Source organism: Lygodium microphyllum, chromosome 6 (genome assembly GCF_053477565.2).
Source record: "Lygodium microphyllum isolate KBCC chromosome 6, Lygodium_microphyllum_v1.1.10, whole genome shotgun sequence".
Classification (NCBI taxonomy): Eukaryota; Viridiplantae; Streptophyta; class Polypodiopsida; order Schizaeales; family Lygodiaceae; genus Lygodium; species Lygodium microphyllum.
In genome coordinates, this window is record NC_141140.1 from 111,688,667 (window position 1) to 111,709,806 (window position 21,140).

The 21,140-nt window shown below is 42.9% G+C and overlaps 1 protein-coding gene across 1 annotated transcript in view; it reads right to left on the bottom strand.

Moving 5' to 3' along the window:
* Positions 1-11,241, bottom strand: part of NEF1 (no exine formation 1) — a 31,037-nt gene extending 19,796 nt beyond the window's left edge. The window contains exons 1-2 of the mRNA XM_087679889.1: positions 11,047-11,241; positions 9,525-10,958 (exon numbers count right to left, since the gene is read on the bottom strand). Coding sequence (XP_087536015.1) covers positions 9,525-10,706 — 1,182 coding nt within the window. The 5' untranslated portion in view covers positions 10,707-10,958; positions 11,047-11,241. The remainder of the gene's footprint in view (positions 1-9,524; positions 10,959-11,046) is intronic.
* Positions 11,242-21,140: the final 9,899 nt, after the last annotated feature.

Consider the following 21,140-nt stretch of genomic DNA (forward strand, 5'->3'; position numbering starts at 1 on the left):
GGCTACCGACTCTATGATCCCGTCAAGCGGGATGTATATACTAGCCGTGATGTGCGGTTTGTGGAGGTTCCGGCTTCTTCAACGGGTGAGGAGCATCCCGTTCTTGGAGATCCAGGGGAGAGTTTGGCTCCTTCTACAGTTCCACTGGAGCCTGTGCCGTTTGATTATGATTCTGTTTCTGACACAGAGTCTACTGTTCCACCGGATCCTTCTGAGGAGTTACCACCGGTGGACATTCCAGAGTCTTCTACTGATGGAGAACGACGAGGGGAGATTCGGCCTCCTCCTCGCTGGGCCCGTGACACACTCCGTGATTCAGGGATCGAGGGGGTTCCTGAGGAGTGGGGACCGCAGGATGGTCCGCGGCGGTCACGGAGGCACCAGGCGCATTCTTCGGAGCTTGCTTGCTCCAATTATTGTTTGATGTCCCGAGTTATGCAGGATCGAGAGCCCACCTCCGTGAAGGAGGCTTTACAGTCCGCCCCATGGAAGAAAGCTATGGAAGCTGAGTTGGAGGCTATTGAGAGGAATGGCACTTGGTTACTTGTGCCCCGCCCCCCGAAGAAGAAGGTGATTGGAGTCAAGTGGGTCTTCAAGACCAAATATCTCAGTGATGGTACTTTGGATAAACACAAGGCTCGCCTTGTTGCTAAGGGTTTTGCCCAGCGCCCAGGGATTGACTGTCATGACACCTTTGCCCCTACAGCTCGTATGGCAACCATTAGAGCTGTTCTTGCTTTGGCTGGCCATAGGAGATGGCCTGTTTATCAGCTGGATGTGAAGTCGGCCTTCCTGAATGGTGATTTGAAGGAGGAGATCTACGTTGAGCAGCCTCCTGGCTTTGGTTCTTCGGACGGGAAAGTCTACAGGTTGAAGAAGGCCCTGTATGGTCTCAAGCAGGCCCCGCGAGCTTGGAACAAGAAGATTGATTCGTTCCTCCAGACTCAGTTGGAATATCGGCATTCCAAGGCCGATCCGCAGCTGTATGTTCACACTTCCGAGGATGGTTGTGTGCTGTTTGTATTATATGTTGATGATTTGATTGTCACAGGTGATGATGCACAGCAGGTCCAGGAGACAAAGTCAGCTTTACATCGGACGTTCGAGATGACGGATTTGGGGCTACTCCATTTCTTTTTAGGACATGAGATTTTTCAGTCTCAGAGGGGGATCTTTCTCTCCCAACAGAGATATGTACAGGAGCTCTTGGTGTCTTTTGAGATGGAAGATTGTCGGGCCCTCTCTACTCCTATGGATCCGAACTGGAAGGCCACTTCCCACTCAGCTTCTCCTTTGGCGGATGCTTCCCGCTATCGACAGTTGATAGGGTCTTTGATTTGGCTTCTCAACACCAGGGTTGATCTATGTTTTGCTGTTGGGCTCTTGGCAGGGTTCATGAGTGAACCTAAAACGGTGCATTGGCAGGCTGCTCAGAGGATACTTCGGTATCTGAGGGGGACGTCTGATTTGGGGATTCATTACCCCGCAGGGACAGATGGGTCAGATCTTGTACTTGCAGGTTGGAGCGACTCGGATTGGGCCGGTGACGTGGACCACCGGCGGTCTACAACAGGTTACTGCTTTACTTTGGGTGCAGGTGTTATTTCTTGGAGTAGCAAGAAGCAGCCCACGGTAGCCCTTTCGTCTACTGAGGCGGAGTATCGAGCCGCGTCTTCCACCACATGCGAGGTTGTGTGGCTTCGGAGACTGTTGGAGGAGCTTGGGTGCCCCCAGACTCGTCCTACATTGCTGCGATGTGACAATGAGAGTTGCATTGCCTTGGCAAGGAACCCTGTTTTTCATGCCCGGACGAAGCACATTGAGATCCGGTACCACTTCATCCGAGAAAAGCTTTTGGATGAGACCATCACTGTGGAGTATTGCAAGACGGAGGATAATCTTGCGGATTTGTTCACGAAGGCGCTTCCTCAGGCTCTACTTCGGCAACATTCCAGATCCCTCAGGCTTCTGCCCTGTCCAGGCTCTGAGAGGGGGTGTTAGAGTTCATAGCCTGTTTTTAGGCAGCAGCATAGCTGGTCCAGCAGTCGCACCAGCTGCACAGTCGGACTGTGCAGTCGGACTGCCACGTGGCAGTCCGACTGCCTGCAGCCATTTTATTCCAGGCTGCGCCCCAGTTTTGAGCCCCGTTCTAGGTGATTTTTCGCCTATTTATTGCTGACGTTTTCAGCAGTCTGGCCACTATTCTCCGTCGCAGATTACAGACCGGTGCCGTGCAGATCTCTGTCTCTGTTCACAGATTTCAGACAGCAGACAGTGCAGACTGCAGCAGACTTCGAGGTGGACAGCAGGTCGCATCGTCGAGGTGGAGACACGCAGTCCAGCGCACTGCGCCCGTGTATATCTTTGTATTCAGCATTCTTTATACAGCAGATCTTCAGTGTACACTGTCTCTTTCTCTCCCTTCTCTCTCTGCGTTCTCTCTCTCTCAGTCCTACGCTTCCGCACCGCTGCACTCTGACAGCATGGACAACTATGTGTCACAATGCAATTAAGGCCTAGAGTTATCACTCAAAGTCATGCTCCTCCGTATGCAAGACACACAGGTATCGATACCACAATCAAGGCAGTGGAGCATTTCTTTTATTGGCCAGCTTTGACGTATGATTTAGAGCAATTTATTAAGACATGCATCGTATGCCAGAAGGTAAAGCATGATAGGCAAAAGATGTCGGGTTTGTTGCAGCCCTTGCCTATTCCAGATAGGCCTTGGCAGAGCATTGCAATGGACTTTATTTTTTAGCTTCCTAAGACACCTACAGGGAATGATGGGATATGGACTATCATTTGCAGATTTAGCAAACAAGGCCATTTCATTCCAGTGAGGAAGAAAATAAAGCCTGATCATATGGCACGATTGTTTTTGCAGTACATCTTTAAGTATCATAGTATGCCAGAGTCGATCATTAGTGATCGAGACCCCCGGATGACCAGTTTATTTTGGAAGGGCTTGTTTGAGAATATAGGTACCACGCTGACATTCTCATCATCCTTCCATCCATAGACAGATGGTCAATCTGAGGAAGCAAATTCCACAGTGTTAGATCTTTTGAGGTGCTATGTTTCAGACCACAAGACACAGTGGTAGCAGTACTTGCCCTTGATTGAGTTTGCTTACAACACAGTGCAAAGTTCTACGGGCAAAGCTCCATTTGAGGTGGTAGAGGGTGGTAAGAAAGTACCCTCCATTTTGCACACAAAAGATAAGATCGTTGAGTTTGATCGCTATGTGGAAAGCATGGATACAGCTTATCAAAAGGTTAAGTATGCACTTCAAAGATCACAGGATAAGCAAAAGAGAGGAGCTGATCGTCATAGGCATGCTTTGCACTTTGCAGAGGGTGATTATGCATTGCTGCGATTTGAAAAGGCATGCCTGAAAAAGATAAAGGGCAAAGAGCAATTGTATCCAAAGCTATCTATGAGATACTATGGGCCATTTCAAGTGTTGGAGAGGACCAGTGATGCATGCTATAGGCTGAAATTGCCTCCACACTGGCAGATACACAATGCCTTTCATGTGCTTAGACCTTTTCATGAAGATGTGTCAGAGGATGTCTCTGCTGAAATTCAGTTGGAGGTTGAAGAGCTCGATGAAATACCGGTACCTGAGCAGATTTTGGCACATAAGGAAAGAAAGGTCAAAGGTAAAGTTTCCAAGAGATACTAGGTGAAATTTCAAAATTATTCAAATGGATCGAAGAGGATGACTTGGCAGACCATCCTCGGTTGTTGCAGCTTTACCTAGATGCCTTTCAATTAGAGCTGACTTTAGTTCGGGCTTTGTTGGGTGAGCAAGGGTCCCAAGTATTTCTTGATGCTCAAGGGGGAGTAGCACTTCCCCTCCTCCAATTATGGACAGCTCTCGTATGTAGTGGATCTTGGATGTATTCAGCATGCATCCACGGTACTGCGCTGACAGTATGTTTGCCATGAGATCACTACTTAGTGTATTAGTCATTGTGAGATGTATGCAGATGAGTATGAGTTTCACCTGAGCACTGGAACTATACTTTTGCATCAGCTTATGATTAATTTGGCATGAATTTTGCCTCAATTTTGAAACAAAAATTCTGATCAGTTTCAGCTCAGTTTTTTATCAACTTGAGAACCGTTTATGGTCACTTTTTGGATCAGTTTTTGCATTGATTGCTGGTCAGTTTTTGCAATGAGTTTGTGATCAGTTTGGGGTCACATTTGCAGCAGTTTGTGATAAGTTCTCAGATCATCAAGTGATCAGCTTATGATCAGATTATGCTCAGTTTTCAATGGTTTACATCTGGTTCTATGGACAACAGCATATGTTATGATGCCATTGATGTTTTAGCCATGGTTTATGCTTGGTTTTCGCTATACTATGGTTTGGTTTTGCCAGATGAGTTGAGCTCATGAGAAATGGACATGTCACATGATAATCTGACAATGTTTTTGAGATTCTTTGTGAGTCTTATGCTATGTTATGTTGGCTGGTAATTTTCAGCATATGTTGGGCATATGGAATGGTTGAACAACAATGCGCAATGTTGTGTTGACTATGATGCCTATGGAAATTCCAGTGTAGTACTTTGCTTTTGATGCATTTGGCAGTGCAATCGAGGACGATTGCAAGGATTTCAAGGGGCAAGGCTGTCATGAGGACATGTATTTTTGAAACCTCACTTAACATGTGGATTAATTTTTAATCACATGATTAAGTAAATGTTGCATATGTGAGATGCAACTGGGGTTAGAGTAAATTTACGAGCCCGGAACCCGAGAATATCATAGGATGTCAAAGGCAAAAGTTGCTATAAGTTATGCCGCACAGGTACTTGGTGGTATCTGGTGCCAGTTGTTGGCCTAGGTCATTCATTTGGCCATATGTTACCACCCTATCCGAGGAGGAATGCTAGTTCAGTTTAGCAACAGAAATTCTTCAATCGCACCCTCTTCGCACTAAATTTGGCTCAGATCTCAAGGGAAGTTGTGAATTGGCCAAGAGAATGGAGGGGAAGCTAGAAAGAGAGAAATTTTAGAGTTTCATCACCAAAATTGGTCAAAATTCAATACTGCCCTACTATGAATTGCTGATTGATGCAGGCAGCCTATATGGGCTGCCACCTTTCTCCAATAACCTCCTAATCAGCCAGAAGGAGCTCTTTGACAGCCTCCAATGGCTGAGCTGATCAGCAATGGCTGGAAAATTGAGCAAGAGCTCTCTCTTCTCCTCTCCTAGCCTCCACAATGTTGGAGTGAGGCTCCACCAGCCTCTTATAGCCTTTCCCTCACTTATATGGGCAAGATTTGCAAAGTAACAACCTTCTAACTGCAATTTTCAGCCCAATTAAATTATTTTTTAATAATCCTAAAAACTAATTTAATTTTTTATTCTTACTCAGAAATACCAACCAACAAGTAAATTGGCTAGGCCAATTTGTTATCCAAGTAATCATGAGCACTTATTAGCCCTTGAACTGGTATTAATTAATTATTTAATTAATACCAAGTTCCTAATATCACCAGTGACATTAATGGCTAATAAAATCTTTTAGACCAAAATCTGATACCAAGTACCACCTAGTACCTATCAAGTATAAACCATTACAACTTTTGCCCTTGACATTGCTAACTTCTCAAGGTCGTTGACCCATCATTGTGAAATAACTAACTTGCACATCACAAGTGCAACACACATTTGCACATTTGATTAACACTGAATCAAATGCTAAGAAAAGCATCAAAGTTTCATGTTCTCGTGATAGGATCTTTTGGTTATAAAGAAAGGTTGGAGACATGACTTACGCTTCATCTCAAGCATACTCCTTTTTGGGCTTGGGAGGGGGTGTTGAGCCACTAATATTAGGGTTTGCACTCAAACATAATTATGGTATACTAATCCCTAATTTAGTATCCTTAAACCAGTCCTACAAAGCAATCAATGCAAAATTACCAAAAATAAACGGCTTTATTTTTTACTATAGGACAAACGCACCCCCAAACCTCTATAAATGGAAATATTGTGTTTATGCATCCCAATTCCATTATTCTAGCCAACCCCACCTTCAGCTCTCTCATCACCCACTACTGCCACACTGCCTCCGGAGCACATCATCAATTCAATGAGCTTCATGGAGTGTTGCATCTATTGTTCAGGTGCCCATCTCTGCTTGGCAACCTACTTAGCAACTGGTGTCGTCATCAGCACTACTCCAGCATCTGCTTTGCAGCTATCTAGTAGCTGCCCTACTGTCCATGACCATCTATCACCTTCTGATCAGCATTTGCATTTTGTTGTCTGACCACACTACTAGAGTTTGTCATCAAGGAGATTGTCCTACTATTCACCTAGCCTTCGGCTTATTGCCGTACTACTGATGTCATTATCATATCAACCAAATCTTTCTTCTGTATATTGGACTGTGTACACTGCTGCCACCATCATCCAACATTATCAAAGCTTTGTGGATGACTACTACTGTCATGAGGACATGTATTTTTAAAACCTCACTTAACATGTGGATTAATTTTTAATCACGTGATTAGGTAAATGTTGCACATGTGAGATGTAACTGGGGTTAAAGTAAATTTACGAGCCCGAGACTCGAGAAAATCACAGAATGTCAAAGGCAAAAGTTGCCATAAGTTATGTTGCACAGGTACTTGGAGGTATCTGGTATCAATTGTTGGCCTAGGTCATTGATTTAGCCATAAGTGTCAAATGATAACACTAGAGATGTGGTGTTTAATGGTACCCAACGCCGATCTAATGGTCAAAGAGAACATAGAGAGACTCGGGAGTAGAAGATGCCTAGCCAATTTAATTATTGGCCGATCAGATTATTTTTCTGGGCTCCAAAATTAATATTAGATTAATTTTCAATATTTAAAGACTAAAAATTAATATTTAATTATGGATAATGCTGGAAAAACCATTTGGGAAGGCTGTTACTTGTTAAAAATGCCCGTGAAGACTGAAAAACGTCTTTAGAGACTGGAGAGAGGCATTTTTAGTGTATTCAGCCTATAAGAGAGAGAGAGGAGATGTTGGTGGTTTAATTTGCAACCATTGAAGAACCTTCTGAGGCAGCCAAGGGCAGGAGAAGACCAATCAACAGCAGGTGACAGCATCTACAGGCTATTAAGACAGGGCAGCAGCAGTAAATGACTGATTTTCTTCAGTTCTTTGCATCTACAAGTTGTTAAAACAGGGCAGCAACAATAAATGACAAATTTTCTTCAGTTCTTAGCGAAGAACATCTGAATTTTCTCTCTCCTCAGCATTCTTTCTCATCTCCCAACCTTTCTACAACCTTGTTCCAAAGATTGTAGCATTGAGATCACCAGAGGCTGAGAAATTTCAAATTTCTCTGCGTAAACCCTAATTTGCAGCAAAAATTAGGGTTTAGCAACAGCCTCAGAAAGCGTGCCAAAAATTGGAAGCTCCAAGACTTGGATTTTTCAAGGCTGAAGGTGAATTTCAGCTAAATTCAAGTGGAGGACTAGCCATCCATTGAATATGGGGAATTTCCATCGTCTATGAAGTAGGTGAAGGCCAATTAAGTGCCCGAATCAAGGGGCAAAACAAATTGAAGACTTGTTGGTCACTTTGGACAGTAAGGGGAGTTTGGATTGCAAAGGGGATCGGGAGAATCCCATTGTAAATCAACTTTTTCTTCAATAAAGCTAAAGAAATACAGAAACGGGCGCCAAATTTGGGGCCAATCAGGTGTGCATTGTTCAAGATCAATAGGTAAATTTGTATTTTCAGATTTGCATTTATTGTTTGCTGCTGTAATTAAGTTTTAATCAAGGATTTACCACCCAACTACAAAAGGAAGGTTGGTTTCAACTGCTGCATTTTTGGGATCTGTTCGAGTACAAAACCCACTCCTTTAGCCACCTCTGCCCTAGTCCTAGAGACATGAAGGTTTGAAGCCCAACTAATTGTATCATTTTCATATTCATTCTTCATTCATTAGCATTCAGCATTCTACAAATTGTGTTCTACATGTAGTCGTACACTTTTGTATTTCTATGTTTGCCATACCCTTTCTTTACAATATCTGGACTCTATATCACAAAGATTTGAAGCTTGCTCCCATTAACATCTGGTGTGTATTTTCCTTAAATTGTGAGTCACAATTCCACTACTTCTGTTCTAATTTGTTCTCAATGTCAAGATTTCAAACAACTTACCTCAGTCATAACCCTAAAACATGTTCTCCCATCATATTTGATTGAAGATCAACCCCTGAAAATTCCAACTGTATGAAGCTCTACGTGTTACTGCAGGTGAGACTGTGATGGCTGGAAAGTCATCAGAAAGTCTTCTCCACTACAAATTTTCTTCTACAAGTAAACCTGTTCAGCATCTAGACCTACAAAAAGAGATCATCTTGTCCAAAGTCTAAACAGATATATTGGGTGTTTGAACTTTTAGTGTTCACAAATTGACACTACTATTGTTTTCAATCTTTGAGCTGTCATGTTATTGTATGACCTTTCAAGTTGTATTTTAAATATGGAGTCATGATGTCATAAGTCATAATAGTTTTGACAGTCAGATGAGCTGACTGCTGCCCAAGTTGGCCACAACTGTGTCTCCACAATATTGCAATCAGAAAACTTTGTAGGCAGCCTGATTTCCAGCCTTGTGCATTGTCATTCTAAATTTCTGGATTCAGTTTTCAGCCTTTATCTTCCACACTTCTGGTTCTGAACATGGCCACTATCCTTTGAACATGAGCATGCCCAAGCTCTCATTACTTTTGGATAACTTCTCAATGTGATTTTCAGCTTTTTATCTCTCTTTTACACTGACTTTGAGCATGGTTCATTGTTACCATGCGAATATTTCAGTGATACAATCATGTGTAAGCACAACGAGAAGCACCCCTCCTATGACGGTGTGATCCTTTTCATTCACAGTTTTCAACATCAACCTTGCACTTGCACATGTGAAGCACATACAGGCTTGAAAAGAAAGAAGTAACAGCATGTCTGACAGCTATAGTTTGCATTTACTGTAACAAACATACACTTGACAAAAACCCAAATTCCTTAAAAATTGTCATCCAAAAAAAGTATGAAATGATCCTCTCTCTTGATCGAATGCAAAGCAGGCTCAACCCTTTCCCATGAAGCCCACAACATCCACGAAGAATTTTACATATGAGAGGTTTGTAAATTTCATGGTAGCACTAAGAAGGCAATCAAGAAGATTTCGTCTATGTGAGAGCACACACAACCACAAAAGGCAAGCCTCAACAAACAAAAGTGAAATAAATAACCATTTTTCTAAGCCCATAGCAATGATGTGGTAATACTGCGACAGAACAGAAAGAAGTGTGTAACAGAATAGTCATGCTCTTTCCAAATTGCAAATATTAATGCTTGATCAAGTAAGGTATAAAAACAATGCATTATCTAAAGGCTAGCACTTACTAGAGAATACTGTGAGGTTCAAGAGATTTGAAATTTTGCTTCTACACTGTAAAGCGGATTTAAGATCACGAATTCAATCTTACCTTTAGAGGAAGCCCAACAACTAGAGATGCAGAAAGGGATGCCAACATCATTGCTCCTGTTAGAAGGACAGAGCTGAATGCATCGCTTATCAGACCCATGCCATAAGCTCCAAATGCTAGTGCACCACCCAATAGAGCTACAGATACAAAGAGGTAGCTCCAAGGAGGAGGGATTTGTATATACTGACCAAAAGAGTGGAAAATGATTCTGATCTCAACACATACGATCACAACAAACAGTGATATGGCTCCATTTACAAGACGCACTTGATGGAACTGCTTTGGATCCTTTGCCAGCCACCACAAAGCCCCCCTTGTTGATGTGTAAAGCTGAAATAGCAATGGCAAGAAAAAGAGGAGAAGTATTTCACAAATGGCATTGACAGATGAGAAAATGTGTGCATGGTGAATGCCCCCATAAAACAGTAAAGGTAGGAACAATAATGTCAGAGTGTGAAACGCCCCATCAAGTGGTCCAAGTATAAGTGCTTCATCTGCAAGCTGCCCACCATAGTTCTTATCTGGCTTGGTTTTAAAGGATGACTGTTGCGGTAATGCAAAAAGCCAATACATTCCACAAAGAATCACCATCAAATAAAAAGGTGAGTTCAGAATGCCAACTGCTGCAATGATACCCCAGGTCTGAATAGTTGCAGCTGTGAAAGGTATGCAGGCAAATAAGAGGCGTTCCAGGACTAGAACAATTGATGGATTCTCCAACTGCAACCATCTAAATTGTAGAGATGCCCAAACCCCAATCAGAAAATTTGCCTCAAATGACAACAGCAGTGCTAGGGAATACAGTGGAAGAGAAACCATTGTGTAAAAACTTGTTCCTCCTAGGACTAAGGCAAGTTGAGAGGCAAATAGGGAGCCCCAAATACCAAAGAAGGCACCATGCTTCAAATGCAAAGCATCTAGGATGTAGGAAACCATAAGACCCACTGTCAAAGTTCCAAGTACCGGCTTTCCACCCATGCCCAGCAATAGGATTGCACAGGGCACCAGGGCAATGCCCACCCTAACGTTGTGCTGGAAGCTGTTTGCATTGAATCGAAAGTCCACAGATCGTGATTGGCTGAGTTCCCTTATGCCGTTGAATCTAACATGCGAGGGAGACTTCATACTCTGGATGGCGGGCGACATGAGCACAGAGCCCCGGGCACGGAATGAAGAATCCATCGCAATAGAAGCTTGTAAAAGAAGAAGCGAGTGCTGTGAAACAATTTTGCCACAGAGAAGAGCTCGAGCCTGTCAGCTACAATGGAACATCTCACGTTGCGGGATTGCCATGGCTAAAGCCATAATGAATGACTGCAAATTCCATCAGGAATCTCAATTTTCCAGAGCATCCAACGGAGCATTCCTTAAAAGGCGGCGTCGCAGGCCATCATCTCAAAATTTGCTAACATGTGTGGCAGCCAAGAGGTTTTTCTGCACAATCGAGCTCCACTGTAGCGTCCTTCTTTCCCAACAGAGAGATTTAAGAAAAGAACACACAAAGAAACGACGGGCAGCGTACCAGAGTTCGGGTACTGAATCTTCTCGCAGTGATGGAGCTGATCCGTGAGCTTGATCCCTCGATTCTGCTCCGAAATCATTGTCTTGCAGAAGAAACTCAGACTCTCAGCCCCTTGCGGCTTGCCATTTGATCGTAGCGCCGGTCGAGTCTAGTGTAAACGATGCCTTGGGGTGTGTTTCTTTTTCACGTCTTCACGTGTCACAGAATTTAGCTTTAGCGTTGCCATAGCACACAACCTTACAGAACCCAAGGTATATTTATTTACAAAAGGGTTTACAACCTTACCGACCCCAAGGTTCCATCCTATATTTGTTTAAAAAAGAGTTTACAACCTTGAATTTTACAATATATTCAGTTATAAAAATGGGAAATACATGTGATATGATTCAAGAATCCCTCCAAAAGTTAGAGCTAAAGGTTTTTATATCCACTACCAAAAATGTTTTTCGTGAACTCTAGTTTTATCTCACCTTTAACCTTAGGAGATTGGCTCCTTGAGTCCTTACTCTCATTGTGAGCTCACCAAAGTCTAGGGTAAGCAAGCAAATCTTAAGGCAAGCTAACCTTTTCTAGTAGAGATGAGGCAAGGGAGCGAATTATTCAATGTTTTGGGTCAGCTTCATTCCAACCTAGGAGCTATGCTAACTTGGCACTTCAATGAACTAGCTTTGCTAAAGTCTAAATGAGTCTAGATGAATATTAGCACAACATTGGGGAGCCAAATGCATCTTGATTGGAGTTTGCCCCTTTATTGGCATGTTCATCTTAGATTCTAGGACATGGAGGATATTGTCAAGCCAATGGCAAACTTAGAATGGAGTATGTTTCATCAACTTTTAGAGTCTACTCTATAGGGGCTATCTAAAACATTTTGGCGAATCGCTTCGTACATTGTCCTAATCAAATTCCAAAAGAATTGTCTACTAATTATAGTTCCCTTAGAGTGGTTTACATGCTAGAAACTTGATTCAAAATGCATGAAATTTAAATAATGGGTTGGCTAGTTTGAAGATTGTGGTGTTGTGTTAACTAGGCTATTAACAATGTCAACATGGTAAGAATATTTTAAGTAATAATGGCAGGATATAGTGCATTTTCTTTATGCATGCACCTATCGACCTCTTTTAATGTAAGTCTCGTGCATGTTGTGTATAGATAATATTGCGGTAGAAAATGTGTGTTCTTCAAATGTCATATGAATCCTAGGTGTGTCATGTTACTTGTTGCGACCTTGTCACAATTGTGTGATTCACATAGAAATGTTTTATCCATGTAACCCACATCACTTGGCAAGTATTAGCCAATTTAGCAAACAATACAACAAAAGATTGATGTTCTTACCACACGGTTGTATTATGAATCATAGCTTTTCATCTTTATTTACAAATATAAACCAACTAATCCCTCTAAACTAGTTATTGTGCCTTTGAAGATCCATGTGTTTTAGATCATACCATTAATTTTGATTTGCCAATGTCTCTGACAAGTTTTGGCCACATTGAAGATCCACGTGTCCCAAACAAGTTTGTCTTTGCACATGTCACCCACATGACAGCATTCATGCCACCAATGAAGATCAATCTTGCTAACTAGCACAAAGTAGAAATAGAATTGGGTGTTTTTGCGTACATTGTTATGCTATCTAATTAACCAATACCCAATATTTTCATAAGCCCAAGTTATTGTTGTTTTCTGTAATGGACCATGACTATGTGACAACAATAATAAGTATTTGGAGATAGGGAGATTTTGTTAATTACAAACAAACCATAGTCCATACAAAGTAGAACTTTGCCAAGCTTCTATAGGAAGCTCAAGATGTTTTGTGTTACAAATGATAGGTGGAGTGCCAAATAGATTTTTGCACCACATTTCTAAAAGGCCACGTTGCTTATGTATGCCACAAAGAGAAAAATGGAGTGTGGTGTGAGGGTGTATTTGTTGGGGGTTAAAGTCTACCAATGGCTAGCCACCTACATTTAATTGTGTTGAAATATCAAAGTGAGAGCAAGAGAGTGTGCACAAGAGGGAGAGAGAGAGAGAGCTCAAGTAGAAGAAGAAGATCTTGCTTAATGAGTTGTTCACAAGTAGGCTATTTAAATAGCCTTTGGATGGCTAAGGTTAAGGTTTCACCCTGCTATCTAGTTCATTCACATCCAGCTATCCTTATCCACCCTTGCATACCTCTGAACACCCTCTCTCAATGCTAGAGTAGCATTGGACTGCAATACATGTTAATGCCCCCCCTCAAACAAAAAGGGATGCCTTTATAAATCAATCTACAAGAGTGATTATAAGTAGAGGATTTATAGATTTAAAAAAGTCAATCATTAGGTGTTTTGGAGACAAAGTTGGACTCCAATTCTTTTCGTATTTTAGGGGTGGTAGGACATTTACTGGTAATATGCCATGTCTCTCTTATGTTTGTTGCACTTCATTTTGTCAATATATTTTTTCCAATAGTTGCTAACAAGATGTCATTTCTTATTGCAAAAAGAACATCTGGTGGAGATAGTATAAACCAAAAGTTGTTCACAGGTTGTTGAAGTAGATGTTTAATAGGTGCTACCTTCTTTCTGATTTATTTTCTCCTCATCTAAACAAGATTGGATGGTGCTTTCCAATGTTGGATTTGGGATATTTGTAAGAGTAGTTACAAGGGTTGGGAATGCCTTCTTTACAACTTTCAAGAGACTTGCAATGGCATCTTCATCATGAATTGGAGCTTGAACTAAGGACAGTTGTGCCATGAGCCCCTTCATGTGAGAAATGAACTTACCTAGACCTTATCCTTGCTTATACTCCAAACTAAAAATTCGATCTTAAGGAACATTTTAGAGTTCTTTCCTATAGCACCATAAAGCTTTTCAAGCTCATCACATTTCTCCTTGGCAGTGGAGAGTTGGTCAATGTGATGGATTAGGGATTCATCTAGATGAAGCATGATTATGGCTTGGGCTCTTTCATCATCTTCTACATCAAGTGGGTTTGATGGATCAATAACCTTGGTCCCTTTGATGAAGGGCCAGTAGCCCCATTCCATCATTTTATACTTCACTAGTACCTGCCATGGATGAAAGTCTTTTCCATCAAACTTACGGATCTAAGGTCTAACATCGGCATAAGCTATGGCTATGATAGGAAGGTCTTACCGATTGCTCTAGGCAATGGCAATGTCTAGTCCTTTACACAATGGCCAATACGTGTGGAAGCAAAAAAGATGATTAATGTGTACCAAGCTCAATTGTGATGTGTTACAATATGAGATGAGGGATGAGGACAATGCTCTATCTGTTTATAACTTACACACAGCCTTACAATGACAGTTAGGCACTAAATGAATATGCTCAAGATAGATGGAGACTAATCTCCTCAAGACTAAGATCCAGGGTAAAATATCTTCCACATGCTGATTAGAAACATGAACATGACTATGAGATGTAACATTAGTGCTTTCTCTCATAGTATATGTCTACAAGTCGACTTTCTCATGAGCTCAATGATGTTCACCAAAAGTGTCTTTGAACTTGAGATGAAGCTTCTAGATCTAAACTCCATAGGACTTGAATGCGTGACTAGAATCAATATTAGTGTCAAAAAAGGTGATTAATGTTGAAAGGAGAAAGCTTGAAGCTTTCTAGCTATGGCTACTAAACAACCCACAGCTAGGGTTTTGCTATGTGGTGTGAGCAGCAGGGAAGGAATTTTGCCAAACCCTCTTAGGTGGAGATAGCCCACTTGGGGGACTAACAAAGCCCTATGGTGGCTTGGATGATTTTGCCCTTAGCAGTTTGGATGATTTTGCCCTCAGCAGGTTGCGTTGCCAGATTCACAAATTCCAGCAATGGTGTCCGCCTAGCTACCCAATGTTGAGGTTTGTTATGACATCCTGAAGCACCCTGAGGAGGACCAACTCTCCAAAAGAAAGCAAGGCAAAATATGCTCTCTTTTTTTCACCCCAGGTCCTCCAATAGAGGTGGGTATGATAGGCAGCTATGGAGGTAAAGAGGTACAGTGAGAAAATGACATGCTCATGTGCACTTAGTGGGAAATGGATGTTGGGGGTAAAGGCGCCTCTACCTAGCCGCCTATGTATTACTACACTGACAGTCAGCGCCACTGCACACTGCAGGAGGCGGGCGCCCGTCACCATCACTTTATTCTTTATTCTTTTGGTGATAGTTTGAATAAAGGAAGGCCCAGTCACACATTGTGACTGTTGGAGTTCCCATTTCTAGTCTCTCCCTTTCTTGCTCTTGCTCTCCCGCCATAGCTCTCGAGTACAACCTTCGATCCATCACTCCCTTCAACTGGTATCAGAGCTTTGCTTTTCGACTCTTGAGCTTGGTTCGTGGCATTCTGAGCATCCCATCGACTCCCTATTTGCATTAGGCCTCCTTCCCGGTAGCCATATCCGACTCCTTCGAGCTCCCGTCACTCCTCGACTTCCCAAGCACCTTCTCGGCATTGTTGGGCACCTTCAAGGCATTACATCAGAGGTATTTGATCATTTTCTTCAGGGTTTACTTCAGTTCTCAGGTCTCACAGACTGTAAACAAGTTGTGGGCAGCCATAGCTCACACCTCTTGGAGGTTCCTTCACCTAGATCTTGCTTCCAACCTATTAAGGCTTGGTGTAGGCCTTCTTTGGCCCTCATTTGTGCCCCCTTTGGGCCCTATTGTTGACACATGGGACAGCAGACCCCCCCAGCTAGCTCACTTTTTTTTTTGCGCATGTTTCAAAATCTGGCCCAAAATTCACTCTTTTTGTCATATCTCAGGCATTCGGAACCCGATTCAGGCAAGGTAAGAATCTAAGTTGGGGTTTTGGCACGCTCGGGACGCGATGGTGATGTCGGATTTACCAAATTCTGATGACAGAATCTTTCGCAATAGATTTCAGGTCTGAGACAGCATGTATTTGTATGCCTATGCTTGTTTGGGCATGACTACATAACCGGTTTGATGCCTATTGCATCCCGATTGATTGGGGGATTGAAGCTACATGTAATGCTATGATTTTGGCTTGATTTTGGGGCTGGAAATACACAATTTATAACAGTAAATGCATGTTGAATACTCTTGGGCTGAAGCTATCTTTCATGCTTTGACATATGCCTATTGGTTCCGGATGTATGTCTTGGATTATGCTATGATGTATTGATCATCGAGGGATGACTTTGAGCTTGTCATTGAATCCGAATGATTTTGAAAGCTTGAGCTTATTTCAGCCTGCACTTATTGACATTGGTATATGCTTTGACAGTGATGCTTCTTGGGTTTATGCATACGCCTACGGCTTGATGCTCATGTCACGGTTGATTACCCTATGCATACGTTGAGCTTGAGTGCTCATTGAAGCTCCACCTTGGATGCATTTTGGATTATCTGGAGTAGTCTTCGATGTTACTTGGCTTGTCAGAGTTTGGATTGGGATGTATTTGATGTCTTACATGCTTACGGATGCCACATACGAATGCTCTACCACCTATATGTTCGGGATGTACTATTGATGTATTGTCTTGGACTTATGTCATTGGCATTGTGTCTTGCCTTGGCTTGAGCTCTTGAGCTTGTACATACGGCTTTTATGCCAGTGGGAGCATTCTTGAATGCTTATCAGACATTGAGCAGGTGGTTCTTTTATGCATTGAGTCGTTACATGCTATTGAGCAGTTACAGACACTTAGACTTTGGGACTTCTTACCTTTTGGGATGATACATCATGTGTCTTGGTTCACTGTATGCTTATGAGCTAAGTCTCAGTTTTGGATCTGTATCTTTGTGAACTGATACCTACTTGTGTCAAGTTTTGGTAGTGGCAGGAACACTTTGCCCCGTTGACTGGGGGTGTGCCTACTCACTGGCAGATGTTTGTATGACATTCTTGGGTGTTGGATTCATGCTTATCAACCATCATATGCTTATGCTATGCCTGCATGATGCCGGCTTTGGTCTTGGCAATATCTGATTGCCTTGGGATCCGATTTTGGCACTGTTAGCTCTTAATTACTAAAATCTGAAATTTATTACAGCAAGCATATATGTATGGACTGACATGGATTTTTCATGTTGAAACACTCTGAAATGATGTATTTTCACTAGTTCTTGGTGGGCAGCTTCCTCGACTTTGGTGATTTTTTGGTCATTTTCTTAGTAAACAACAAGCAGTTTTGAACTGTCTATAGTCTTCTAGCCTGCATTATGGCGAGTTCGTCCACTGATCATGCTATTTTCAACATTACTAAGCTTGTTGGTACGAATTACTCTTATTGGAAGAGCTAGATTTGGCAGGTGTTGGTGCAGAAATCACAGATCAAACCTTTGAGGTTAAGCGGGCATCCGCCTGCAACTATGCCAGATGAGGAATGGCTTAAGCTTGATGAGTTATGCAAGTCCACCATTGTATTGTCTCTCAGAGAACAGGTTCACTACAATGTATTTGAGGAAGAACAGAGTGCACAGCAGTTGTGGGATAAAATCAAGAATCTCTATGACAAAAAAAGTCAAGTGAGTCAAATGTATTGGCTGAAGCAGCTTATGGATTTGCGCATGAAGGAGAATGTGACTATGTCTGCTCACTTGAGCCAGTTCCATGCTATACTCAAGAACTTGACTTCACAAGACATCACTTTTGCAGAGGATGTCACTCCTCTTTTCTTGCTTGGTACGCTTAATGAGTCATGGGATGTATTCCGCACTGCATTATATGCCTCTACTACTACCTTGAAATTATCTGATGTTGACAGTGCTCTTCTGCAGGAAGAGGTTAACCGTAAGAATTTGGATGCCTCTCGTGTGTCTCATGCTACGGCAGTTAGAGGCAGGAATGATGGATATGGAAAGCATGACAGTGGTAGTGGCCGTGGACAGGATTCTCAGAAATCTCGGTCCAAGTCTCTTGGGAAGTCACGTAGCAAATCTCGTGGTAGGAATGCAGATGTTACTTGTCACCATTGTGGGAAAAAAAAGTGCAGGATAAGTCTTTTGATTGCAGCATAGTGCCTGCAAAGTCCAGTGTTAAAATTGAAGAGATCAATGTTATGCAACCTAAGGATGTTGATGATGATGATTATATCCTTGCAGCTTCTTCTAGTGCTTCGCAGATGACAGAGATGCACTCTATGTATGCACAGTGTTGGCTCTTGGACTCAGGTGCGTCCTTTCATGTGACACCTTGCCGAGAGTGGTTTCATTCATACCGTACTGTTTCGGATACTATGCGCTTGGTTGATGACAGCTCTCTTGATATTGTGGGCATTGGTGATGTTAGGCTGCAGTTTCCTTCTGGTAGCAGTTTTGTTATGCAGGATGTACGTCATGTACCTACTTTGACACGCAGTCTCATGTCAGCTGGACAGCTTAATGACGCAGGTTATCATGTATCTTTTGGAGACTCTGCATGGAAGATCACTCGTGGCAGACTTGTGATTGCGAGAGGTGCTAAGGCTGGCAGTCTCTACCCCTTGATTGTATTAGCTTTTTCCCTTGATCATGTTTTGTCTGTGGGTTCTATCCCACATGTATCTCTTTGGCATGCCCATTTGGGCCATATGTCTTTGAAGGAAATGAAAATGCTTTCTAGTTTGCAGTACTTACCGCCCCTTGATTATGCATGTTTTGATTCATGTGAGCATTGTCTTTATGGTAGGCAGACTAGGTCTATGCATGAGAAGTTTAGTAGGCCACGCATGAGTGAGCCCTTGGCATTGGTACGTTCGGATGTCTGCGGGTCCATGCCTTATCAGTCTATGGGTGATGCAAAGTATTTTGTTACGTTCATAGATGATTTTTCACGAAAATTTTGGGCTTATCCCATTAAGCTAAAATCCGATGTCTTGGATGTGTTTCAGAGGTGGCTTGCATTGGTTGAGAACTAGTCTGGATATAGACTAAAATGCCTAAGGACAGATAATGGGGGTGAGTATGTCTCACGTGCTTTTGAGCAATTATGTGATGAGAGGGATATTGCATCAGTTGACCGCCCCCTACATCCCCCCCCCGCCCCCCCCAGAATGGTTTGGCTGAGCGGATGAATAGAACCATCCAGGAGTGTGTATGCAATATGCTTAGCCATGCAGGCCTACCACAGAGCTTTTGGACTGAGGCAGTTAGTACAGCTGTGCATGTCATAAACAGATCACCCTTTAGTGGTTTGGATTTCCAGGTTGCAGAGGAGGTATGGACTGGAAAACCTCCCTCTTATGCGCATCTCCATGTCTTTGGATGTGATGCATTTTACCATGTGCCCAGGGACAAGAGAAGTAAGTTGGATCCCAAGAGTATCAAATGCATTTTCCTTGGTTATGGGGATGCAGGCGAGATGGGTTACCATCTCTGGGATCCGCAGGCGCAAAAAGTCATCCGCAGTCATGATGTAGTCTTCCATGAAGACAAAATGCATAGGCAACCTGAGAGAGTTGTTGAGATCCACATGGTCATATTTCAGGAGGAGCCGAGAGCTCCCACACAGCCAGTTGGATAGCCTACAGCTGAAGTAGATGCTCATGGTCAGGGCGTTGGACAGGCAGCAGAGCCTCTGCCGTGAGACGGTCTACTAGAGACAGATGTCCACCAGATAGATTTCAACCCTCGATGCATTATGTCTTGGTTACAGATGCAGGAGAGCCTTTCACTTATGATGAGGCTATGCGCAGGGGTGACAGTCACTCCTGGGAGAGGGCTATGCAGTCTGAGATAGACTCCCTGCATAAGAATGATACTTGGGATTTGGTTTCCTTGCCTATGGGCAAGAAGGCTTTGCCATGCAAGTGGGTGTACAAGCTAAAAAGTACCCCTAGATACCCCAAGCCGACATACAAGGCTAGATTGGTAGCAAAGGGTTTTAAGTAGGAGCATGGTGTGGACTTTGACGAGGTCTTTTCTCCTGTGGTTAAGATGACCATCCTGGGCTTAGTCTTGGATTTGGTTGCTCAGCTGGACTTGGATTTATACCAGATGGATGTCAAGACAGCTTTCTTACATGGGGACTTGCATAATGATATTTATATGCAGCCTAAGGGCTTTGCAGAACCTGGCAGGGAGCACCTAGTGTGCAAATTGAGGAAAAGTCTTTATGGCTTGAAACAGTCACCTATGGAGTGGTATCATAAGTTTGATGCCTTTATGCAGTCTTCATAGGGCTACAGTCGGAGTGCTATGGATCCGTGTCTTTACACGAGGAAAGCCCATGATGATTCTTTATTGATTTTGGTACTCTATGTGGATGATATGCTGATAACAGGGAAAGCTCATGATGAGCTAGATGCTCTTAAGGCTCAGCTCAAGAAGAGCTTTGAGATGAAAGATCTGGGATAGGCCACTCACATACTTGGTATGCACATTACATGCGACAGGCATCAAGGACTCCCCTACTTATCACAGAGGGAGTACATTCATAAAGCCCTTGAGCGCTTCCGCATGCAGGACGTAAAGCCTATTGGCTGTCCATTGCCTTTTTATGTGAAGGTATCACAGGCTGATTGTCTGCAGACAGAAGAGCAGAAGGCCGAGATGGCCAAGATTCCCTATGCATCCACAGTGGGTAGTCTTATGTATGCCATGATAGCCACTCGTCCAGATATTGCCTTTGCAGTTGGTGTTGTGGCACGCTATATGGCTACACCTGGCAAGAAGCATTGGGATGCCATGAAGGGTATCATGAGGTACCTGAAGGGCACTACAGATATGTGCATATGCTATGGCAGCCAGGATACAGGAGTCGTGGGGTACACTGACTCTGATTATGCAGGACATGCAGATAGTAGGAAGTCCACTTCCGGCTATGTATTCACCTATGCTGGAGGTGTTGTTTCTTGGATGTCCATGGTGCAGAAATGCACGGGCCTTTCTACTACAGAGGCTGAGTATGTTGCAGCCACTGAGGCTTGTAAGGAGGCCATTTGGTTGGATCGTTTAGTTGTTGACCTTGGTATTGATATTATCTCTACGCTACATTCGGATTCTATGAGTGCTATTCAGTTAGCCAAGAATCCGGTCTTCCATGCGAAGACGAAACACATTGAGGTGAGGTATCACTTCATACGTGGGGTCGTTGAGGACAAGTCTGTTGATCTTGTCAAGATCTTGACTGAC